This window comes from Piliocolobus tephrosceles, chromosome 5 (genome assembly GCF_002776525.5).
Source record: "Piliocolobus tephrosceles isolate RC106 chromosome 5, ASM277652v3, whole genome shotgun sequence".
Classification (NCBI taxonomy): domain Eukaryota; kingdom Metazoa; phylum Chordata; class Mammalia; order Primates; family Cercopithecidae; genus Piliocolobus; species Piliocolobus tephrosceles.
The window spans coordinates 101,356,051-101,382,117 of record NC_045438.1 but is presented as its reverse complement, the minus strand read 5'-3'; the positions used below and the strand labels follow the sequence as shown (position 1 = coordinate 101,382,117).

The 26,067-nt window shown below is 37.1% G+C and overlaps 2 protein-coding genes across 7 annotated transcripts in view; one reads left to right on the top strand and one right to left on the bottom strand.

Annotated features, from left to right (window-relative positions):
- SMAP1 (small ArfGAP 1) overlaps window positions 1–11,239 on the top strand; it is a 185,648-nt gene extending 174,409 nt beyond the window's left edge. For 4 of the 6 annotated variants that reach the window (XM_023195147.2, XM_023195146.2, XM_023195149.1 and 1 more), the window contains 4 exons: window positions 1,944–2,068; window positions 6,181–6,352; window positions 7,232–7,539; window positions 9,491–10,455. In XM_023195147.2, coding sequence (XP_023050915.1) covers window positions 1,944–2,068; window positions 6,181–6,352; window positions 7,232–7,539; window positions 9,491–9,625 — 740 coding nt within the window. In that variant the 3' untranslated portion in view covers window positions 9,626–10,455. The other 2 variants (XM_023195145.2, XM_023195151.2) reach the window with 2 other exon arrangements.
- The window catches only part of B3GAT2 (beta-1,3-glucuronyltransferase 2), a 69,357-nt gene continuing 53,477 nt past the window's right edge, over window positions 10,188–26,067 (bottom strand). The window contains exons 3-4 of the mRNA XM_023195152.2: window positions 11,080–11,228; window positions 10,188–10,999 (exon numbers count right to left, since the gene is read on the bottom strand). Coding sequence (XP_023050920.1) covers window positions 10,913–10,999; window positions 11,080–11,228 — 236 coding nt within the window. The 3' untranslated portion in view covers window positions 10,188–10,912. The remainder of the gene's footprint in view (window positions 11,000–11,079; window positions 11,229–26,067) is intronic.

The following is a 26,067-nucleotide window of genomic DNA, read 5'->3' as shown; positions in this document are numbered from 1 at the left end:
CTCCAACTCTGTAGCTCACAAGTTAAAGCACCACTGGCTTATATGTCATTATTATTGGACTTTCTTTACTGAAGTGTAGATACAAACAAAAAAGGTATTCCTTAGTTGTGTTTTTAAACCTAGAATGCCTTGTCCCTTTAAAATATCACTTTATTTCTGGCTGATATTTATATAATGTACTATACATCATGTAAATGGGGTATGGAATGAACTAGAAAACAAATTGTCTCTTTAAGGAGGTCTAACTTTAAAATGAATATTGCCATTTGAAAGGGTTAGAAATGAAAAAAATTATTTTCATGTATGAGTCTTAATTCTTTAATAGTTGTCTCAATTTAAAATTCTATATATTATAAATTATAATCTACATACATTGTTTTATTGCTTCACCTTTTAATTGTCCATAGTACTTGATATAGATATAACATGTATAATACATATCAATACATTTCTTTAAATGGTTGTGATAATGTGATACCACTGAAAATGACTTGAAAAATTTGCAGTTGAATAACTTCCAAATTAACCTAATTTGGACTTTACACACTCTTTTATAAAATAAATAGTAACAAATACTTTATTTTGATTATGTATTAATAATTTTTTGTAATTCACTGAAGATTAAACAGGGAAATAAAAGATACCGATTTCTGTAGTTATACTTGGAAAAAGACAAGAACTCTCTAAGTTTCTGTAGATTGTGGTGGAAATATGAATGAGATGGTAGATCCTCCACTGAATTTGTTAATATTTGAGTATCTACTTTGTGCAAGATATCCCATTCATTGTTGAAAAGGTTTTTAAAGATGATGGATTTCCCTTTGATGAGAGTATGGTCTATCAAAGAGAGATCAAATGAGACTGTAAATTGTTAAGATAGAAGATTTATTAGGCTATAACTCTCAAGAGGCTGGAGTTGTGATGCTCTGAACTGTTACTTGGTTGTGGTTACAGAAAACTGAACCCTGTGAGATGTTCCAGTCCCGGAGTGCTGTGCATGCAAACTTGACCCACAGCACTCCACTTCAGCTCCTGCCCCCAGCCGTTATAAATGTTCACCAACATAAAAAGGGGATATAAAATAAGCCGGTTTTGAATTTTTTGAATTACAGTTTTAAAAACTGTTTTTTAATTTGAATTTTAAAGTAGGAAGCTCTGTCAGAGTCCCTTTGCCTGTACAGTGCAGTGGCTTGGTACAGCCATCACTAAAAGTGGCTGTGCTGGAATAAAGAAAGGATTTATTTTGGAGTTCTATGGATACTTCCTGTAGAATCAGTTTAAGTATTGTATGTATGTTTCCTTTTTTCTATCTAGTTTTCTTCCATGTTGTGACTTCAAAACGTAACATTTCATCAGTGTTATTTCCATGGTAGGTAAAAAACTTATTTCCATGGTATAAATCATCAAAACTTATTTCCATGGTAGGTAAAAAATTATATTATCTCCAAACACACACACCCTCACACATACATTTATGAAGAGGGATTATTTATAAGAGTGTGGTATCAAGTTTCACCTTAGCCCCTTATCTCAAAAGTAGTTTTTACCTCATAAGGTTATGAAGATTAAATGAGTTGATACATGTAAAGTACCCAGAACAGTGCCTGGCATATAGGAAGCACCATAAAAACCTATGATCTTATTTTAAAAATTAGGGTGCAAACTAATGTGAATAGTATGATACCATTGGTTAAAAAGGAGGTTTGGCTATATACCTAGAAACCAATGGATAAAGAATATTTCTGGGGGAATCAACAAAACTGGAAATGGTTTCTTTGGGAAAGGGGATACTGGGGTGGGTAGAAGGAGAACAAATGTTTTACCAACTTTTGAACTGTTCTTTTTTTTTTTTTTTTTAACTGTATATCAATTTTTAAAATAATGCCATGTTTCAAGTAATTTAAGATATTCTACTTTAAGACAAGAATCTATATTCTTTTCAGATGGCCCTGCTGTGGCACCAGTGACCAATGGGAACACAACGGTGCCACCCCTGAATGACGATCTGGACATCTTCGGACCGATGATTTCTAATCCCTTGCCTGCAACTGTCATGCCCCCAGCTCAGGTATGTGATAAGAATATGGTTTTATATGGTCGCTGCTTATTTCCTTTTTGAAAAGTTTCAAAATTTCAATTTTGGAAAAATTGTTTCTGAGTAGTAACTGATTTAAAAGTCCCCTGTTCTTTAGGCCAGGGGTTTGCAAACTAAGCCAGCAGCTTCTTTTTGCAAATAAAGTTTTATTGGCACACAGCCGCTCCCACTGGTTTACATACTGTGTGTGGCTGCTTTCCTGCTACAGAAGCAGAGTTAAATATTAACAACAGAGACTGTATAACCCACAAACCTAAAATATTCACTATCTTTAAAGTTCTAACCCTAGCTTTAGGGAAACAACAGTATTTAGAGTGAACAAGTGGAAAAACTCTGACTACATCAACTTCCCTGAGATCAACAAGGTCACTTACTTCAGAGCTTTAAAACTGTGGGTGTTTGTAAATATTAACTGCAGAAGTTCTAGCAAATTCAGTACTCATCGTCTTTTTAAAATGAAGGTAAATTATGTTTTAACTTAGCCTTAAAATCTGCCTTGCTTTTTTGTTTTAAGTGATTTTTAAAAAATCTAGAACAGTAATAATAATTGGGAAATTTTTAAAATGTTAATGGTGAAGAAATTTTGAATTGCCTACTTAACAGTACATGGAATTTCTATAACGTGAACTATATGAAATTTCAGGAAACAAATTACTCTTAAGCTTACAACATTAAGATTCTATTTTAAGTTTATACTTTACAAATAACCAGTTTGTGCAGCATGATTTTTGAGATAAAATATTTCCTTGTCCATAGAAAAACTGAGTCAAATCTGAATTGTTCCGGTAGACAGTTTTAATAAGAAAAAGTCAATGTCTTATAAGAAGACTAGTAACAGATTTCTGTTGCACATATTGTAATTGTAATAGTCATTATATAGTTACCATTAGAATGGAACAAGTAGATTTCTTAGGAATAATTAATTTAAATGGATCTTTATTGAAATTGTCTGCAGCAGTAGTGTTTATTTCAGCAAAATAGCTTATTTTATGGCTTTGCCCCTTCTTCACCTCCTATAATACACATAAGAAAGACAGTATTGTTACTGTTGTTTCAATTAACATTAATTACTTTACCAATTTGTACAGACATAGGTGTACATGTGACAAAATTGTCTAATATTGTGTCTTTGGAAAGAAGTATTTAGGATATTTGACAATCAGAATGTGAAAAGTAATTTATTTTTAGTCTAGCATTGTAGTACGGCTGTTACACCTGCTAGACTTATTTAGCACTGTCACTGGGGTCTGACAGTTGCTTTGCAACTGCTTCGAGAGTTAGACTCCACCTCTGAGGTTTCAGCGTACTTCACGTGTTCTGTTCTGTATTAAAGCAGCAAGCAGAACAATGCAGACTTCATTTAATTCTTAAGCATAGGCAGTGCCATGACAAGGAGTGTAGCTTCTGGCTTTAGGAGGGGTGGCGGCTGGCCTTCAGACTTTGGGCATTCTGAGCAGTACCTAGTAGGACATAGGATTAATTTTTAAAATTATATCTAATATTTCTTTTGGAACATTGTTATGTTGAGCCCTGTGAAATATTTGGTGAACAGTAGTATCTTTCATCTAAACTTCATGTAGAGATTAAAATTCAGACATATTTGGCCGGGCGCGCTGGTTCACGCCTGTAATGCCAGCACTTTGGGAGGCTGAGGCGGGCGAATCACCCGAGGTCAGGAGTTGGAGACCAGCCTGGCTGACATGATGAAACCCCCTCTCTACTTAAAATACAAAAATTAGCCGGGCGTGGTGGCAGATGCCTGTAATCCCAGCTACTCAGGAGGCTGAGGCAGGAGAGTTGCTTGAACCCAGGAGGCAGAGGTTGCAGTGCCAAGATTGCGCCACTGCACTCCAGCCTGGGGGACAAGAGCGAGACTTCATCTGGGGAGAAAAAAAAATCCAGACATATTTTCAAAATAATGCCTTTGAAAATGGGGGATGGTGCTGAAACTACAGATTTTATGCATATATTGCTACTATGTAATTTACTCGTTTTGGTGGGTTTTGAATATGTGAAATTGAGCTCAAACTAGTTTTGGACACCAAGATTTTGAATTCTTCTGAACCCTGTATTCTTTCACTCTTTGTGTTATTTTCTGAGTATATACAAATTCTAGTAAAAGATTTTCTAACTTATGAATATGAAGTAGATTGATTTTACCATCTGCCTTACCTGTCTGGGGTCTAGTCTTTCTTAAAGGGGGTTAGAAATACTTAATTGACAAGAGTGTACATGTGTTTTGGGGGCTGGAGGGGAACAGTTCCAGTCTTCAGTGTTGACATGGAGAAACCCCTTTCCTGTTCTTTCATATACATATACATATACATATACCAACAGTACCTAGACATACAAAAGGGCCGAGTCCTGTTTTTTCTTGATTAAGCCCTTGGGTCCCAGAAGGCCAGAGAGCCTTTGGTTAGATGCTCTGCACTTCCTGAAGTGTAAAATGTGAGGCAGAAGTTGTTCTCCTTTTATCTTGGGGTTGTAGTGCTGGCGAATGGAGCACCAAAAAGTAAGTGGACATTTGAGGGCTTACTAGTCCTGCTGATCAGTTTGGCTGTTTTTAGACTGTGTCCTTGTGGAGGTAGATGTTTCATATTATGATGTTTACAGTATATGAATATTAGGCTGCTCTACTATGAGAGTGGAATCATAGCTTCCCAACATTTTGGGTTTCCTTATAGTTCTCTCTCATCCACAGGGAATAGACCCCAGGGTTTTGAGCAGATTTTTTTGGTTCAACAGATACTCAGTGTGATAAAAAGATCACTTAGTGATGTAGTTGCTTTGTTTTATAAACAATATTAACAGTAAACACCAAGTACTTAATCCAACCGTTGTGCAGAACACTTCTTGTGATCATCAAGCTTATCCCCAGTTTACAGGAGAGAGACTGAAAGAAGTTAAGTGACATGTCTGAGTGTACCATAGAAAGTCATGGGGGCAGGCTCTAGTCCTGGCAGACAGGCTCCAGCCCATGCTCGTAGCTCTATGATCTGCTGCTGCTTCATTGGTAGCTTAGATATATTTTATTCAAGGGTATTGTGATATTTAGTATTCCATGATATCTAATTTCTTACATATTTGAATTTTTGGAAAATTAACTGGCTTTTTGTCGCTTAAAATTCTTGCTCAGTCATAAGATTCAAAATACTGTTCTGTGTAGTTTACAAGTAGAGCGTTTGGATGGTACCTCATCGCATGGTGTTCTAGGAGGACATTAAATGTTCGAATTTATTTTCCACTTGCTACTGACCTTATTCTCTAGTTTGAGAAGAATCAGCCAGTTTTTACTAGACTTCATAGAATTCTTTGAAACTCTTCATATTCAAAACAAGTCCATATAACAAATGTGAATGTGATTTAATATTTAATGATTACAGAGATGATTAAGGTTTGCTGTTGTGGTTGCATAATACTGTTCGCAAGATATGAGATTAAGTGAAAATGTTTGTTTTATATTAAATATCTACATGTTTATTTGTATTTGTGTTTATTTGCCGCCTTGTCCAAAAGGGAAGTGCAGGATATGTTGAGACTATAGATGGTCAAAGTTTTGCTGTACCTTCATTTCTGGATAGATTAGAAGTAGCCTAATGTTGTAGTTAAAACTGATTAGATGTGTAAAAATCTTATGATGCAGGTTTTGAAAAGATAAAGCAGCCATTGCAAATCCTCTTATGGTCTGTTGTAGAAATGTTTATTCCAAAGGATACCAGTTTCTTGCAGCAGTAGTTGCTGTGGAGTGGTGGTCCTCAGACAGCTGCCTCATCTGTAACCACTGTTGAGCCCATTGTGTTCAGGATTTGATGAACAAAAACTTGGCATCACCTTAGGTAGTAAATGCAACTTACTGTGAAAAGGCTTCAGTCTACCTACATTAACATTCAAATTAAGAAGTATTGCCATGGCTGTAGATGTTTTTGTATGGGCTTGTGAGTGAGTGATCCTCCTGAATGGCACCATTTTACCTTCTACAGTTGTTTGATTCTGTCTAATTTTATAACTTTATTTGGATTTTAAGTAATGGATAAGCTGTGCTTTACTATGCAGAATTTGATAGCTTAGTTTGGTGTTTGTCTCAGGGGACATCCTCTGCACCAGCAGCTGCAACCCTGTCTACAGTAACATCTGGGGATCTAGATTTATTCACTGAGCAAACTACAAAATCAGAAGAAGTGGCAAAAAAACAACTTTCCAAAGACTCCATCTTATCTCTGTATGGCACAGGAACCATTCAACAGCAAAGTACTCCTGGTAATGAATTTCGATATCTGCTTTCAGTGACATTACTAGAAGCATATCCTTTGTAATTATAATAAGATCAATTATATATTTTCTTTATTGTTCCATGTAGTGAGTGCTTTTGTTGTTGCAGTTTATACAACTGTGAAACTGAAATGAACGAGCATTAGAATTAAAAATTAAGAGGCATGTACAGGATTCACAGAACTTTATTTGGAATTAACAAGCTGTTCAAAGGTCACTAAATATTGTTTCACAAGCTGATAGAACACGGATTATCTTTGATGAATTATTGAAACGATATGCATAAAGTTTACGACTTTGTATACAGTATATTTTCTCTGCAGGTAAACAGTCTTGAGTTACCACATGGACTAAAAAAAAACTGAATTTTTTTGTAATCATAACAAAATATTAGCATAAGGCTTATTGTTTACAGACTTTTAATCTTTCAGACCATTTCCTTTAAATAATGAGCTGCATTTCACATATGAGCTAAAATTATTTGGCAGCCCACTACATCTATTGAAGCGAGATATAGTCAGCTCTCACTTGCCTGTTTGGTACTGGGAGACCAGTGGTACAAATCAGCAAAAAAAAGTGTATGATGTCATGCTACATAGTTTGTCTTCACGGTGGAAGATATTTTGTGTGACTGTTGCATATGATTTACATTTCTTAAGTAAAATTATTCAGGTTAATAACTGATTTGTCTGCATTCTAGAAATAACCAGCTCTCAGGGTTTAGGTGTGGGCTGGTCTGAGTAGTCGGAGCAGCCAAACTGGAATTAAATGTTTGCTGTTCAGAAAGGCAGTTTTTCTGTGATTATAGAGGTGAGTGCAACTGCACGTGATAGCGCTGTCTTCATTCATTTTCTTTTTGTGGTGCAGGTGTATTTATGGGACCCACAAATATACCATTTACCTCCCAAGCACCAGCTGCGTTTCAGGGCTTTCCATCGATGGGTGTGCCTGTGCCTGCAGCTCCTGGCCTTATAGGAAATGTGATGGGACAGAGTCCAAGCATGATGGTGGGCATGCCCATGCCCAATGGGTTTATGGGAAATGCACAAACTGGTGTGATGCCACTTCCTCAAAACGTTGTTGGCCCCCAAGGAGGAATGGTGGGACAAATGGGTGCACCCCAGAGTAAGTTTGGCCTGCCGCAAGCTCAGCAGCCCCCATGGAGCCTCTCACAGGTAGGGGTCATTTACTTTCTAGCTTCTCCCAAGTCAAAGAAACCAGATTTATTTTCTAAATTTTTGTTTTTAAGTAAGTCTAGTGATCTGGCAGAAAGAATTCAATAGGGATAATATGTATAGGGTCAAAAGTATCTATAAATATTATGAAGTTGTATCAGACAAATGATGCGTTATCCCTATTTTAGAGTATTCTGTTAAAAAAAGGTTAAACGTCTTTCATTTCAAATTGTAACTGTAATGGTGAACACCACTAATCTGTTTGCTAATGGCCAGAAATTAACCAGCACTAAGCTTAACCAGCTTGCTTGTGGGACGTTTTTATAGTCCACTTAGACAGCGTCACTAATAATTTTGGGGTCTTTTGTTAGAAAAAAAAAAATCTAGCCTCATATTCTCAAAGCACTATTTTATGAGGGATCTAAGGCTATTTTTCAGGTCGTATGATTACTGCCCCATGGCTCTGTAAAAATTCTTTTTGTTCAAAAACCTTTGTAAAGTTGTATTTTCTTTTTATGTACCCTATAATGACTTTTATGTTTAAAAAGAGTACAAAAAGATTCAATTCCCATAAGGTGTGAACCAGACATCCCCTCATATTATAAAATCCTGTTTCTACCTAAGTTAGAGCTAAGATAGAACATTTCTATTTCAGGTGCTGTGTTCTGACTTCTCTCTCTCTCTAGCTGCACAGACAAAGGCTCTTAGAGAGGTTCATGCTCCCACTCTTCTTCCTTTTACATTTCCCATTGATGTTCCTACAGCATTTTGTCAATCTTGGTTTCTGTTTGGTCACCTGTTTTACCTTTAGAGCATTCAGGGAATAGTCTAGAGTAATTTCTAACATTAGCTCAATCAATCACTATATATCCCAATTAATTTTGCTACCACCATTTCCAAGAATATAGGTAAGACATTGGTCTCTACACGTTGGGAATCTAAAAAATTGTCTGTGCTAAGGGTCAGTCACATGGTCAACATGCTGAAGCACACCCAGCTCAGGTTAAGGTGCTAGATGAACCAGGAAGGAGTTGTTAATACTGGCTCTTACTTCCAAATAATGCAGAAGGGTGATGCTGTTCTCCAGCACTCCATCAGTGGAATCTACTGGCCAACGACAAGGTGGTTAAAATGTCCTTTAGGAGGTACGAAGACGTGATCTGCTTCTTCAGACACTTATGCCTGATGATTAGTGATGTAGTTTATGTTAGTGTCTTTGAAACTGTAAATAAGTCAATTGTATTGAATTAAGAACACAGTCTAACACTTGAGTGTAAGTTTTAAACCCACTCTATACTTTATGGTAAATCTTGCCTTTCCTTCTCTTACCACCGATTTTGGAAATAAGAGAATCACAGGGTTAAGGTGCTTATATATATATTTGACTCCAGTCTTGAAGAAAAATATACATAATCTTATACTTTATTGCATACAATGAAAATAAATTTTAGATGTTTATGTTGTTAGATCAGCAAGAGAAATAAATGCTTTATGACCACTTTTAGGAAGTATATAGAGCCATTTAAGATTTTAATAGAGAACAATAGCTATCATACAAAGTTTATAGGATAATTTTAGACTATTTTACTTTCTAAAAATGTCTTACTCCTTAGTAGTTAAAGCACAATATCCTAGTGTAGGTGAAAGTTAGAGTAACAGACTCATTATACACCGAGATACAAATCCCAAGATTGCTTTGGTATTTTTTTTTTAAGTTGTTAATCTTTAGGGAAACTGAAGAAGAAACTGAAGCTAGAAAGCAGATAGATAAATAAAGAAGGAAAAAAAGTAGCTATTTGCTTTAAGAAATATTTGTATGGTATTCTGCTTTTATTCCAGTGCTTGGACTAGTTTTCACATTAATGAAAAAAATGACCAACTGTGTGGCTAAAGAAACAAGAATTAAAGGTGAAGTAAGCCTCTTGAACTAAGCTTTTTATGTGTTTCACAGATGAATCAGCAAATGGCTGGCATGAGTATCAGTAGTGCAACCCCTACTGCAGGTTTTGGCCAGCCCCCCAGCACAACAGCAGGATGGTCTGGAAGCTCATCGGGTCAGACTCTCAGCACACAACTGTGGAAATGAAAACTGCAATACAAGTTTCATCCAGAACTACCACCTGACATTCCTGCTAAAAGGCATCTAGTTCCCCTGTTTATTCATATACATATATTTTTTTTCTTTTTACCCATTTGTTCATATTAAGAATGATCTGATTGACCGTGTTGGTCTGTACTGATTCCATTTGATGTGGTGAAAAGCAGGTTGATAAACCATTTTATGTCAAGGGCAGCTTTGCTCAGATTTCCCATGATTTCATATACTGCATTATTTGAGAAGCTGCTCAACTTGCAAAATCAGTTTTCCTCAATAAAATTATAGCTCTAATGTTTGCATATAAGGGAAGTAGTTATCATGTTAGTAATACCTCTAACAGTATAAGCCCCACCCCAAAATTAGCCAGTAATCCTGTAGGAAGGTACTGTATGATCAAATGTTTAATCATATAAATAGAATGTAAATGTCTCACTGAGCACTGTTTTCTAGTGTATCAAAATTCTTTTATTTCATCATTCACTTCACTGTGCTGTCGTTATGATGTGCTTAACAGGGAACGTGGTTAGTGAAAGGAAGATAAACCTGGATGTTACTCCAAAACTTAGTTAATGAATGTTTAAATAATTCAAATTTTATCTGCCTCTCTTGTAATTTGGATCTCTTCTCAATGTACATAGTGCTAACATGAAGACCTTTTTCTGCACTATATGCAAACAGGGTAACTAAAACAAAGCTACTTTCAATCCTTGAAGGTATATCCAGGTTTATGACAGTAATTGTGTTTACATTTTATGGTGCCTAGTATTGACAAAATGTTATTTCCCTATATTAAACAGATGAATCCAGAGACCTTTTCATTTGTGGGTTTTTTATTTCCTATGATGTATACTGCCAGTAACCTTCCAAAAATTACTTAGTGTTGCAAAGTCAGGAATCAGGAATGTTTAGCTGACAAAATACTTGTCTGTTTTAAAAACCTGTTCAGGTCTGCCAATTATAAGGGCAAACTGGAGAAAAAGAAAAAATACATACTCAGAGTGGTATCTTGCAGTATCGGCACTGTACAAAAATCTTCCAATTTAGTTGTAGGGAAAACATGCAGAACAAATGAAGACAAAACGTACATTTTGTACCATCCAATTAGCTTATGTTAACTGACAAGCTCCATTTAAACAAACAGATGTCCATCAGATGACAAGAAAGGCTATTGTACTGAAGTAAAACAATACCTGAATGTTCTGCAGCCTAAACTCCAAACATCCTCTTCCATATGGACCCACTGGCTGGGCAAACTGCACCAGTTGCTGCTTCAATTTATACCTCAATTTTCACTGTGTCCAGGCGGTACTTTGGCTCGTTGGCTAGATTAACCTTCTCCGTCCGAGTGTGCCACACGAGAACCTAAAGGGGAAGCAAACAGCTTGGGTAGCACACTCTTCATGCTGACACTCGAGGTCAGGCAGCACAAGTGAAATGAATACCTTAGTGCAGTTATTTGCTTTCGGTTCCAGTTCTTCGACTGTTGTTATCTGTTTGAGAAAGTCAGATTCTTGCATCCCTGGCTGGGATCCACGACGCTTAAATACAGCTTTTGGATTGGACAAAATGACTTGAAGACTTACAGCAAATCCTTTGTGAAAAGTAAAAAACAAAACAAAACAAAAACTTTAAAATACTGGTGTACTTCTCTTTTTTCTGTATAATTTTGGTCACATCAAAGACAGTTTTTAAAATACCTACCATGTGTCAGGTCTTGGTTTACAAAGTTGAATAGGAATATTACCTGTATAACAGTCTCAAAGGAAAATCAATCATTACAATATTTTACATTCCGTGTAAAATAGAGGTGTGCACAGGAGCATCTATGCGAAACAGGAAGTTTAGTCTGTTAATAATGGGTGAATTTTATAAGCTGCTGTTTCACAGTGGTCATCGACCCTCCACATTTGCCACTCTAGGAATAACTAAGAAATAAATGCAGCTGAAAAACATACATGCTTACCCTAACTACACGTGGGGTGTGAGACCACATGCCCAGCTCTCCTGCCTGCCCTGTAATACTAATTATGTATGCTTCCTTAAATTCAGCACTGCTCGGATTCATTTTGCATTTAGAAGAGGGAGCAACGAAGTAAAGCCAATTAGCTAGAAAATGAATCATACCTAATTTTTAATCATTTGGTTTACATTTCTAATTTGGTTCAATCTAAAAAGGGTATGTGGGGCAGAAATCAGTGCAGGAGATATCAGGCCATCTGATAAATTTTTTTTTGGTATTTCATTTACCAAAAATAAGTGTAAATTTTCTTCAATGGTTTGGTCATATGAGAAGTCATTACTGGCTGGGCACAGTGTCTCACATCTGTAATCTCAGCGCTTTGGGAGGCCAAAGCAGAGGGCCACTTGAGCCCAGGAGTTCAAGACCAGCCTGGGCAACATAATGAGACCCTGTCTCTACAAAAAATACAAAAATTAGCTGTGTGTCGTGGCATGTGGTGCGTGCCTGTAGTCCCAGCTACTTAGGAGGCTGAGGTGGGAGGATTGCCTGAGCCTACCAGGTTGTGGCTGCAGTGAGCTATGACTGTGCCACTGCAACTCCAGCCAGGGCAACAGAATGAGGCCCTGTCTCAAAGAAAAAAAATCATTTGTATTTAATCTGTAGTTCAACCAACTATTATAAAGCTCAACCATTGAAGCATTCTACCATTGTTTTTGCCATCTCAGCAAGTAATAATTGTTTTGAAGGTCTGAAGCCCTGGACCTCTTTTTCCTTAGTGACTAAGGTGATACTGTCAAGTCAGGCACCCTGCCAGCGTTGAAGCTCTGAGGACCAACCCCCAAAACATTTCTTAGCAACTTTTGCCCTTCTCTACATTAAATGAGTTGATTTATGGTTCAGTTTGCAAAGTAAATACTAAATGATACCAGGTGGTAATGGAGGAGCTGTGAGAACACCACAACCACCATCCTCTCCAGATGCCAGACTGGGCCAGTCTCCTGTTCCAGACCCTGCTGCCTTTTGGAGAAAAGTTAACACTAAGCCACTTACAAACACAACATGGTACAGCAGGTGCTGAGGAAAGCAGAACAAAGAATCATAAAGCATGAGCCGTAGCACTAGCCCCACTATCCTCCACCTACCCTAAAGGGAGAGAGGTGGCACATTCTAGCAGAGAATACTGGATTTGGAATTAGAAGGCTTTTGTTTTTGCCTAGGTCCCTGCCCTGGGACACTGGCCAACTCACTTAACCTTTCTTGATTTTCTAACTTCCCCATTTCTTTCTTTGTGAGAGAAGTGTAACACTTCAATTCAATGTTTGATGAAAAATTGACGTATGGAAAGACTCCACTGACTGCAGAGCACTGTTGAAAAGATATTACAATATGTAAATAACAATACCATTGTCAGTGTGATCATGACAGGCAGGTGATGCCAGCCACCATTTACGGCTGGAAGAATACTGGTTGACAGGTTTAAAAGGCTTGGGAAAGTTCCAGGTAGCAAAGCCAGGACACCTACATGTGACAGCACTCTGGTAACAAGTCCAAAGCCTTCCTCAGACACAACTAGGACAACCACCAGACTCAACAAAAGCCAAAGGTTCAAGTTGATACGTAAAGGGCCCTTTGCAACAGGTGAGATCAGATTTTAGTGTTAAAAGATTTCTTGCTTTTTCCATATGCTTATAAATAAGCTTTATCTTTTTTTTTTTTTTTTTTTTTTTTTTAATCCAGATGAGAGCCTGCCCCTCTCAGTCAAACTGAAACTCCTGATACGTTCTTCACATGGCTTCAGGGTACTGGTTGTATTTCCCCATTCTCTAAAAAAACATGGGATCCAAATTGTGCAGAGGTAATTTTTGGAAATGATGATATGGAGCCACCTGGATCTGATTTCCTTCATTTTCCCCTAACACATTCATCATCACAACCACTGAAGGATTCAGATTATTTTGTTGCTCTCCTTAGCACAGGACTATCCTTCCAGCTCTTCACACAGAATTACATGGCAAAATCTACAATGTAGGCAAAGCTGAGAGCCAGTTGTGAAGCTACACATCATTTTACTACAAGGCCCCCCTTCCCAGTGTCACTAGAGAATGGTGCTTACCTGAAAGGCCAGCACCCTGGAGATATGTTAGCATGTGGCTCTCCACAGTACCCAAGTGTTTTTCTATTCTCTAATACAAAGGGGTGGAGGAGCACAATTCAGATGCCCCTCAATCAGCTAACGCAATTTCTTTGCTCAGTGATCTCTTGAAAGGAAGCAGGTCACAGCTGGCAGGAGAGACTGCATGTTAACTAGGCCAACCCCTGGGTGGCTTTGGGGGAATCTGACCCGCTGTGAAGCTGGGGGCAGAGTTAAAGAGTTCTCCCCTCTGAAATCACGGTAGAGGGAATCCTAAACTATTGATTCCCAACCTAAGATGTTTTGGGGGTAATTCCAAGTATTTATACTTCAGGTATTATATCTTCCCTTTTTTAGTGAGATTTGTTATCTTTAAAGATGTTGCAGTTACTTTGGAGATGCTTATGAAAATCGTGGGAGTAGGATTTTCTGCCCTGGTCAACTGAGTGAAAAAAAAAAAAAAAATGCAAATAAAAATAATTGTTCACTGAGAAGGCAGGATTCCCTGACTTCTTCAGCACAGCTAGGTGGGAAGGATACACAGTCACCCTCTGTATCTGCAGATTCTGCATCTGCAGATTCAACTAACATCAAAGTATCTGAAAATAAAAAATAACAATAAACAATAAGAAATAATAGGGTGCTCTTGTTTTTGGAGACAGAGTTTCACTCTTTTTGCCCAGGCTGGAGGGCAGTGGCACAATCTCGGCTCACTGCAACCTCTGCCTCCTGGGTTCAAGCGATTCTCCTGCCTCAGCCTCCCGAGTAGCTGGGACTATAGACATGGGCCTGGCTAATTTTGTATTTTTAGTAGAGATGCCGTTTCACTATGTTGGCCAGGCTGGTCTGAAACTCCTGACTTCAAGTTAACTGCCCCCCTCAGCCTCCTAGGAGTGCTGGGATTACAGGCATGAGCCACCATGCTCAGTCAAAGTAATACAAGTTTTAAAGCTATATAGTATAACAACCATTTGAATGGCATTTGCATTGTATTAGGTAAGTAAGCTAGAGATGATTTAAAGTATACAGGAGGATGTGCCTAGGTTATATGTAAACACTATATCAGGGACTTGAGCGTCCATGGATTTTGGTATCGGTAGCAGTCCTGATGAAACCAATTCCCTATGAATACTCAGGAATACCGTTCCCTCTCAGGCAGAGGGATAGGGCCTACCTCAATATATTCTTACTGATTACTGAGTAGAAAATTTGTAAGACATTCAAAGTCCAACAAGCTATTTCCATTTCTGGACAAAATTGCAATAGGGACTAGTTTTTCCTCACTTGTTTTAAATAACTAAAAGGCAGACAAAATGTTTGAAAAAAGTTTCCAGACATTGGAAAAGAGGCGCATGAGACAGAGATCTCTGAGAAAAGAGAAATATGACCCCTACAACTGCCCCAGCTTCCTGCCTGAAGTAGGTTTTTAGGCTACACCACAGGGAGGGAACCCGGAAAGCTCTACAGCCCCCTTGAGTTGAGGAAACAACTGAGAATTTGAGGAGGCCAAGACAACTAGGATATGCAGGGTGGAGTACTGGAGAGGGAAGAGCTCTGCTGATCTGTAGACGGCTCTCCTCAAGTCTTCAACTGAGTATGAAGAGCAAATGCTCACAAAGCTACCTCAGGCCAGGTACAGAACCACTGGGTAAGGAGCAGGTGAATCAATTACTGGAGCTTTTTCTGGCCTGGGACTAGTTCCCATTCTCAGTAGCCAGAGTGGAGCTACCTAGTAAGAGCTGGGCACCTGGAGGGGAACTTGGAAGGTTATTGTGCCTGTTGTAAGGTCAAGCTGATTAGCCTTAAACTAAAGGCTGAGATGGTTTTGCCTAACAAACCTCAAAAGCAAGCCTGGAAAGGATCAAAATGTTTCTAAGTTAACTCAGTTGTGTCCCAGTACAAAGCTCAAGAATATTTACATATGTATGTATAATATAGTATAACATTACATACATATGTGTTTTTATGTATGGTTGTGTGTATACATATATTTCTCATCCAGTATCTAGCAACATAAAATTCAAAATGCCTGATGCCCAAATCACCTTAGTGATGAAGAATACAATGTCTGAGATGAAAAATACATTGGATGGGATTAGCAGCAGAGGAGACATTGCAGAATGAAAGCTGAGTAAACTTGAACACACAGTGATAGAAACTACCAAAATGAAACAGAAAAGTCAAGACCAACACACACACACACTGTGCAGAGTCACAGGAACAAAGGGAAAGGTGAATGAATAAGGGAGATGGGGAAAAGATTTGAAGAAATGACGACTGAAAAATTTACAAACTTGAAAAATCAGGAAAGATACTAAAACTCAGATAACAATCAACTACACCTAAATGACATTTATAGAACACTCCACCCAACAGCAGCAGAACACAACCTTTCAAAGTACACATGGAACATGATCAAGATAGACCATAGTCTGGGCCATAAATCAAGTCTCAATACAAAGTATGTTTTCTGACTACAGTGGAATTAAAATAGAAATCAGTAATACAAAAATATCTGGAAAATATCCCAAATATTTGAAAACTATTAGAACATAATTCTAAGCAAAATATAAACCAAAGACGAAATCAAAAGGGAAATGATAAAGTGGTTAACTGAATGAAAATGAAAACGACACATATCAAAATGTGTAGGATACACCTAAAGGACTGCTTAGATGGGAAATTAGTGTTTAGAAAACATTAAGCACTTATTGGATAAGAAAGGTCTGAATTCAATAACCTAAGCTCCTACCTTTATAAACTAGAAAAAGAAAGTAAATGAAGCCCAAAGTAAATGGAGAAAAGGACTATACTAATAAATATAAGGGCGGAAACCACTAAAGTAGAAATAGAAAACGATTGAGAGGTGAAATAAAAACCTAGTTATTTAGAAAAAAAAAGTTAATAAAATTGACAAACTCTACCCATGCTTATCAGGAAAAAGAGAAGATATAAATTACCAGCCTCAGAAATGAAAGAGATATGTTCTACAAACCTTCAAATGATAATATGGGACTGTTATAAGCAACTTTTTATGATAGTAAATTTGACAACTTAGATCAAAATAGAAAAATTCCTTGAAAGACAAGCTACAAGGCTCACTCATGAAGAAACAGATAATGTAAAATAGCCCGGTACCAAACAAATTAAGTGTATAATTAAAATCTTCCCACACACATACACACAACCCTCCAGGACCAGAGAGCTTCACTGTTAAATTCTACCCAGCATTTAAGGAAGAAAGGATAACAATTCTCCATGAATTCTTCTAGAAAATAGAAAAGGAGGAAACCTTTCTCAAGCTATTCTGTGAGACCAGCATTGCCCTGACACCTAAATCCAGACAAAAACATTACAAGAAAACTACATACTAATAATCCTCATGATCACAGAAAAATTCTCAAAATTTTAGCAAATCATGTTCAACAATAAAAAGACAATAAATCATGACCACTTGAGGACTATCTCCAGATTGCAATGTTGGTTTAAAATTTCAAAATCAATCAGTGTAATTCACCATATCAACAGACTAAAAAAGAAAAGAAAATCTGACTATCACAATAGCTGGAGAAAATCCTTTGACAAAATCTAACATCTAGTCATAATGAAAAGAAGAAATAAAAGCCTCTCAGCAATCTAAGACTAGAAGTAACTTTCTCAATAAGGGCATCTACAAAAATACCTAATGCCAACATTATACTTAATGGTGAAAGACTGAGTGTTAAATCTCTGAAGATTGGAATGAGGCAAGGATGGCTGCTCTTGACTTTTATTCAACAAAGTCCTGGAGATCTTGGCCATTTAAATAAGGCTCCCGCCCCCGCAAAAAGGCAGAAATATTGGAAAGGAAGAAGTACAGCAAAACTCCTCTTCTTCCTTCAGCCACAGTTAACAGTATCAATAGTGCTTCTCAGTACCTTCTATTGTGTAAGTATCAATTTAGCCTCACCTCCATAGGCTCATCCCACTGCCACATTCTCTCTTCTCCAACTATACGTCATCTAATCTCAGCAAGGCTGTTACAAATAAGAACAATTTCCAGTTTCTAAACGATGACTTTTGGCAACAAGACTTTTATAGTTTGGCCACAAAAAAGATACTAACAGCTTTTTCTCTGTAATAATCACTCTGGGTAGTTGTCCTAGAATATTGGACTCGTGACACACATTTAGTGTTACCAGTAGCTATCAAAAGCCTCTTTTTCCCCCCACTTTAAAAACAATAAGAAAAAGATTTCAACTTTCAAATTAAAAAGTATATACACACAGTAAAGTCATGGAACTTGCTGGAGAAAGAAAGATATGTGTTGGACCTCCTCTAATTCTGAGCTAACCAACTCTCCTTTCATACCTCTTCCTAGCAAAGCATACACTGCTTTTTGGAAAGGTGTGTGTTTCCATCTTTCCTGCCCACCATCCCTCCTTATTGAGATATAATTCACATATATTAAAACTTGTCCTTTTATATGGTATGATTAAGGGGGTTTTAATGTATTCATAGCTCTGGGAACCAATTTTTGAGAACACTTTTTTTTCCCATTGAACTGTCTTAGAACCTTTGGCAAAAATCAACTGACCATAAATGATTTATTTCTACACTTTCAGTTCTGTTTCATTCATCTATATGGCTATCCTTATGTCAGTACCACACTGTATTACGGTAGTTTGTTTTCTTTAAATTGAGACAGGGTCTTCCTATGTTGTCCAGGCTGGTCTCAAACTCCTGGGCTCGAGGGATGCTCCTGCCTCAGCCTCCTGAGTAGCTGGGACTACAAGGCACATGTCACTCCATCTGGTGATGCCATTATTGTAGTTTTATAAGTTTTCAAATTGGGAAGTATAAATCCCCCAGCTTCTGAGTTCATCACTTTCCATATCAATTTTAGAAAAAAACACCTTGTCAATTTTTACAAAAAGGGCAGCCAGAATTTTGATAAAGATTGCACTGAATCTATAAATTAGTTTGGGGGAATGTTGCCATTTTAGCCACAATAAGTCTTCTAATCCATGAAGAAGTTATTCTCTCCAATAACTTCCTTCTGCTTATTTTGAGTTTACTCTTTCTAGTTTCTTATGGTAGAAGGTTGGGTTACTGACATCTTTCTTCTTTTTAATGCAGGTATGTGAAGCCATAAATGTACTGACTACTAAGCACTACTCTGGCTGTACCCCCGCAGGTTTTCATATGTTGTTTTTCCATTTTCATTCTCCTCAAAATGTTTCCCAAATTTCCTTGTGATTTCTTAACAAATTGATTTCTTTAGGAGTGTGTGTTTAATTTCCATATATTTGTGAATTTCACAAACTCCTTTCTGGTATTAATTTCTGATTTCATCTCAGTATAAACCAAGACCATACTTTGTGTAATTTTAGTTATTTTAAATTTATTGTGTCCTGTTTTATGGCCTAAGATGATCTATAATCTTGGAGAATGTTCCACTGTGCCTTTGAGAAGAATGTGTATTCCGTTCCTGTTGAGTATTCTATAGATGTCTGTTAGATCTAATTGATTTACAGTGTTTTTCGAGTCTTCTATCCCAGTTGACCTATCTAGTTGTTCTGTCTAGTATTGACAGTGGGATGTTGATAGTTGCAATGATTACTGATGAATTATTTTTTCCTTCAGTTTTGTCATTTTTACTTTGTATATTTTGGGGCTCTGTTGTAAGTCATATATATGTTCATAGTTATATCTTCTTGATAGAGTGACCCTTTTCTCATTATAACTTTTTTTTGGGGGGGGGTCTCTAATAACAGTTTGTCTTAAAGTCTGTTTTGTCTGGTGTTCATATAACCATTCCAGGGTTTTTTTTTTTTTTTTTTTTTTTTTTTTGTTCATATAACCATTTTTTTTTTTTTTTTTTTTTTTTTTTTTGGTTCCTGTTAGCATGATATATACTTTGTACTATTCTCTTGCTTTCAATTTATTTGTATCTTTGAATCTAACATGTTTGTCTTGTAGACGTTGGATCATTTTTATACATCCTGTCTATCTGCCTTTTGATTGCATTTTTTATCCACTTACGTTTAATGTAATTACCAATAAATTGATTTACATTTGTCTTTTTAATATTTGTTTTCTATATGTCTAATGTTATTTTATTCCTCTATTTCTCTATTACTGCCTTCTTTATTGTTAAATATTTCCTAGTGTACAATTGTAATTCCTTTGTCATTTATCATTTGAGTTTTCTTAGCAGTTGCCATGGGGATTACAATTAACATTTCAATTTCTAACAGTCTAGTTCAGATTAATACCAACTTAATTTTAACAGTATAAAAAAACTTTGCCCCCTACAAAGATCCACTTTTTGCCCCTCATTTGTGCTATTGTCATAAAAATTATATCTTTATACATTTTGTGCCCTGAAACCAGATTTTTGATGACTGCTTGTAGTTGTTTTTCAAAACAGGAGAAAGGAGCTATAAAGATTACATTGATATGCCTTTCAAAATTACCTATGTAGTTACTTTTACTAGTGTTCTTATTTGTTCATGTGGATTAGAGTTCTTGTGTAGCATCCTTTCACTTTTGCCTAAAGGACTCCTTTGAGTATTTCTTGTAGGGCACATGTGCTAGCAATGAATTTTCATGGTGTTTGTTGGGAATATTTTCATTTCTCCATTTTTGAAGGGTAATTTTACTGGATATAGAATTCTTGATCTTTTTCTTCTTCTTCTTCTTTTTTCTTCCAGTACTTTGAATCTGTCATCCCACTGCCTTCTAGTCTCTGTGGTTTCTGATAAGAAATCAGCCTTTGTTAATAAACAAAGGCTATTAAAGAACCTTTGTTAATCATATTCACTTTTCTTTTGCCACTCTCAAGATTCTCTTCATGTTTGACTTTCAACTGATTATGATGTGTCTAGGTGTGAATCTCTGAGTTTATCCTACTTGGAATCCACTGAGCTTCCTGAATGTTTAATGTTTTTCCTACAAATTTGGGAAGTTCTAACTTTTTTTTCAAATATTCTTTTTGCCCCTTTCTCTTTTTCTGTGACTCAAGAGTATGTATATTAGTATATGTAAATAATAAGACTATGAGGCCCTGTTCATTTTTCATCATTCTGTTTTCTGTTCCTCAAACTGGATCATATAAATTTACCTATGTTTCAGATTTACTGATTCTTCTGCCTGCTCAAACTGCTTTGAGCCCCTCTATTGAATTTTTTGTTTTTATTAGTGTACATTTCAACTCCAGCATTTCTATTTGGTTCTTTTTAAAAATATATATAATTTCTATCTCTTTATTGATCTCTATTTGTGAGACATCATTCTCCTATTTTTCTTTAGCTATTTAGACATGGTTATCTTTAGTGGACTCCATATATTTAAAATATCTCATTTAAAGTTTTTACCTAGCAAGTCTAATGTCCAGACATTTTCTATCAACTGCTTGCTTTTTTGTGTATTGGTCATGCTTTGTCTCTTTGCATGTCTTGTAATCTTTTGCTGAAAACTGGACATTTGAAATAATATAATGTGGCAACTCTGGAAATCAGATTCTCTAAGGTTAGTTGTTGTTTTATTGTTGTCATTATTGTTTTAGTGACTTTCTTGAACTAACTTTGTAAAGTCTGTGTTCTTTGCTGAATATGGGCAAAGAAGTCTGTGTTCAGTTAGCTTACAGATCAACTAAATATTGGACACAGATTTCCTTAAATGCCTGGAACCAGAGACTCTCAGTCTTTGCCAAGATGCTCTGTGTCCATTGGGCATGCTTTCAACACTCAGCCAGGCAATTTACAACTGCCTTAGCTTTCACATCTTTATTGCACAGGGGCTCACAATACTAAGAGGGGAAAACTGAGGGCTTTGTAAGGCTTTTCTTGAACAAGTACATAGCCCTGGGCATGCATACAGTCCTACACATCCACATGGCCTTCCAGAAATATGTCAGAACTTTTCAAATGCCCCTATGGAATGAAGTTTTTTTGCTTAGCTTGTTGTTTGCCACAACTGTTATTGCCTCAGGGAGCTGTGATGGTAAAGAGTCACCACAAGCTGTTTTTGACAAATGCCCCCAGGGAAAACGCTGTTTGCTCTGGTGAATGAGGTCAAATAAAGACAAGCCTTGTGAATAGGGTTTTCTAGGGAATTGCTAGACAGATCAAATAATAACAATTATCTTAGAATGGAGCTCTGAATGAGTCCCAACCCTGTTCTGCCCTTCTACTAACTGCTATGCTGTTGGTTTTCACCATGATTACAGGGCTGTTGGTTTTCAAATCTACCATGGAGGAAATGGAGAGAAGGGGATGGGAATAGGGCAAATTGATATATTACAATACTGCTCTTACCAAGATTTAGCCTTTTTTTAAAACAAAACAAAACAAAACTCCCCAGATTGTTGCATGCTTTTAGCTAATTTCCATAGTTCTTAAAAAGTTGATTTTGACAAATTTTGCCAGTGTTCACATTGTTTTTATGGATGAGAGAATATTCAGAAGTCCTTACTCTGTCATTCCCAATGACATTACTCTTTTTGCAACCCCAAATCCCATTACCACCCATTGAGTTAGGTAAGTATAGAAGAAAAAGAAAATAGTGTAATGTAGGGTTTGATGATTGAAAACAGAAAACTGCTACTTAACTACTTTTTTTCCCCCCTGGCCCTGTACTTTCCAGCCCTGGCATCTCAAAACTATCCAAGTGAGAAACAAATGTGTTAGTAGAATTGATTTAGGAATCATTTCCACTAGATTTAAATCAAATATAGAAAGCAGAAAAGAAGGCTGTATAAAGGAATGTTTCCTTTGCTTATTTACTATTCCAAATTGCCACTGTTTTCTGCAAGTGTTCCTTTATAATTTTCATGGCTCTAAGACCGAATGCTCATATGTCATGAAGTGCTCTTTCACAGCCATGATAGATTTTCTTCCAAATCTACCCTTTCCTAACGAGTAAACAGAACCATAACTTCCCGCATTTACTTCCAATTATAAATTAGAATTATTTTCTTCTGGTGTGGAAGAAGAATGAAAAAGCATGCCTTGGTTGGTAAACAGGTCTGTTCATCTGCTGCAGAATACTGACTGAAACTTTATAATTGCTTCAAGGTGAAACTTTAAAAAAAGTCTAATTTTAAAAATTCCTCAAAAGGTATTTAGCAGCCATTATTTTCCATGGAAAAAAGTGAAACACTCTGCATTTCTAAGAAGTGTTCTTTATTTAATCTATAAACAATTCATTTAAATCTCTACTCTGAAAACAAAAACTATCATAGAAAACTGAATCTTCTAAGGAAAGAATCAGGATGCTGAGCAAGGATGGAAAATCTGATCCTAATAACCAAACATAATATAAGGAGGTTTAACTAACTGAATACTGAAAATATCCACGAATTATTTTTTAGTGGGCACAACTAACACTGAAGTTTGGAACCAAAAAGACTGATGGGAAATAAACCCATCAGAGTTTATTTGTATATGCTGGGCACAGCAGAGTCAACATGCTTGACATGGCCTGGGTAAGAGGCCATGGTTACTGAATTGGTCAAACTAAGCCACTCTAGTCCAACCCAGAAAATATAGCAGAGCATGGTGAAGAAGGTACTTATTCCCCAATCCTAGTGAATACTGGTGAAATAATTTTTTAAATAGCAACTCTTCAGGGATTCACTAATGAAGCTATTACATCACCTCCTAGTTTCACATGGAAGCTATGTTGGTTTCTGACTGGAAATCTTCAGTTTCCAAAAGACCTATTTTAAAGAAATAGTGTGGCAGGGAAGGATGGGAGTTGAGTGAAGGCTTGTAACTTGGAGGCCCTGAATTCAAATCCTTGCTCTGCCATCTACTATTAAAATGACTCAGGAAGGCACTTTCACTGTTCTGTGCCTTGGTTTACACAAATGTAAAATGCAGACAGTTATCATATTATATGGTTATTGTAAATCTTAAATGGATATATGTAAACAAACAGAACAGTACCTGGAAACATAGTAAGCATTCTTTGTTAAGCACAATCATTGAAAAAGAGCATTCTTATTCACCAATCTAAAGGATGCTATCTTTCATTTTTCATCTTCCTTTTGATATTATTCACTCATTCAGAAACTCTTTATGGGCCCATTGCTGGTTTTCAGTATTGGTAACACAATACTGAATGTGGTCTCTGCCCTCTGGCAACTCCTAGTTTAATTGGAAGAACAGATATGGGCACAGCTGTGCCACAGATGCTATAAAAGATGTAAATACAGAGCTTTGGGAGCACAGGAGTTGGAGAAGCAAATGCTATCTGACTAGAATGAGTAAGGGCTTTGGAGACACTGAAATCTGAGAGGGACTTTGAAGCATCCATGTAGAGGAAGGGAGAGTTGTGAGGCCAAGTCTCAGGCTGGAGCAGCAATGATGAGTGACAAGGCTGTAAAGCTGCTTGTGCCCAGGACTCTGTACCCTACCCTGTGGCGGGCAACCTTGGCTCCAGATTCTAATCAAAAGTCACTTTTAGGAAAATTTCTCTGGCAGCAGTACAGTAACTGCCTGAGGTAGAGAGACCAGCCAAGTGTCTGCTGCACTAGGTGGTCCAGGTAAAAGCAGACAGATAGGCCCCACCTGGGGTGTTCAGCACAGCTACAGAGAGTGCTGGAGAAGGTCACCAGTGTAGGCCTGGACACTAGGACAAAGGAGCTTATATCAGAACCTGGAAGGCATTTTACTCCTTCACCCAAGACACAAAAGAGAAGGAGCAGGATTGGGGTGGTCCAACTCTCACTCCATGGCCAGGCAGTTTTCCCCCGACCCTCTGGCTCTCCTGCAGAGCTATGGGTTCTTCCTGGACATTTCCCGTAGGCTCTCTTACCATCAAGTCCTGGTCTTAAGTACCTAGAGTAACCTGTACTCTCATCTCTGTACAGGTTTTTCTCCTTCTCACTCCTTCAAAGGGGCTTCTAACAGCACTGATGGTTTCTGCATGCAAAATCCTGCAGCCCAATCTTACCTTACACAGGCTTTGAACCTTGGTGTAGCCTGAAGATATGTTCAAGCCAAGACTGACATGAATGTGGTGGTGGCGGGGGTGGAGCTGCTTAAGGCACCTGCCTGTAAGACTGTCCACATTTCCCCACTTCTCCTCAGGGTCAATCTCTTTGGATGCCTTTCTATATTTAAAACCAACTGTGGGTAAAACATACTGTCCTAAGGTACAAAGGCATAGATACCTGAGATTCAATTACAGCTTGTGTTTCCATAAGCCAGCCATGACCTTTGTAATCCTGTGTTCCTCCCTGCAAAAGCTGATGGGGAAGCACAGGGAAAGACTGGCCAGGGACCAGGCTTCTGAGCAAGGATCAAACCATCCATGCTTCTCCAGCCCTGCTGTCAGTTTACTTCTGGTTACCTACTTGTCAATAGATCTAACTCCACACCCCTTTTTAATTATCATTATTATGTAATTTATTATTTATTAGTTTCTAGTGTAGTGCTTTGAGCCTATACAAGCACTTTTTTAAGGTTTTATGGCCTGATACAGTTTCAATTTTTATAAATGTTTCACGAACACCTGAAATAAGGGTATTTTCTATGTATATTGAGTACAGTGTTTTATATATAATTATTAGATCAAGTTTTTTATATATTCCATTTTCTACAGCCTTTTGTCTGCTTAAATCTGTCAGATTTAGATAGGTGTGTTAAACATGTCTACTATGATTATGGTTTTGTCAAACTTTCTATTTTTATTTATGTCTGCCTTTAGTTTTTGGACTCATTGATAACTTGTACACAGTGGCTGATGATGAATGCTGTACTTTTGTGGTGTACATAGTTTCCATCAATACAAAATGTTCCTCTCCTTCTCATTCAATATTTTTGGCCTTGACTTCTGCTTTGTTCAACACAAATGTGAACACTCCTGCTCTTTTGTTGTTTGTCCTTCCTTAGGATACTATAGTTTATCTCTTTATTGTCCATCTCTATCACATTTTTAGGTGTCTTTTATATGAGATACAGCTTTGCTGCTGTGTTTTATTTAGAGCAATTTAATTTTTTCCACACTTAGTGTGGTTATCATGTTTGGTTTTATCTTAGGTTCATTATATACATTTTTTTTTGCTTTTTTCCTTTCTTCTTTTTGAATTCATTTTGGTTTCTCTTCTTCCTCTAATTGTTGAAAAGGTTTTGTTTTATATGTATTCTACTGTGGTTACCTTTAAAATTCCTTATTTAAAATAATTTTAACTGTTTAAGGAGCTTTTAAGGAACTGATATTTCTCTTATCATCATGAATTGAAGCCCCTGTCTGTCCCCCCTTCCCCCCCACCTTTTTGAATGAGACTAGATCTGCAGTGGGCACCTATTCCCCCATTTCCTATCCTCTCCCTCACCAGCGGGCATTGAA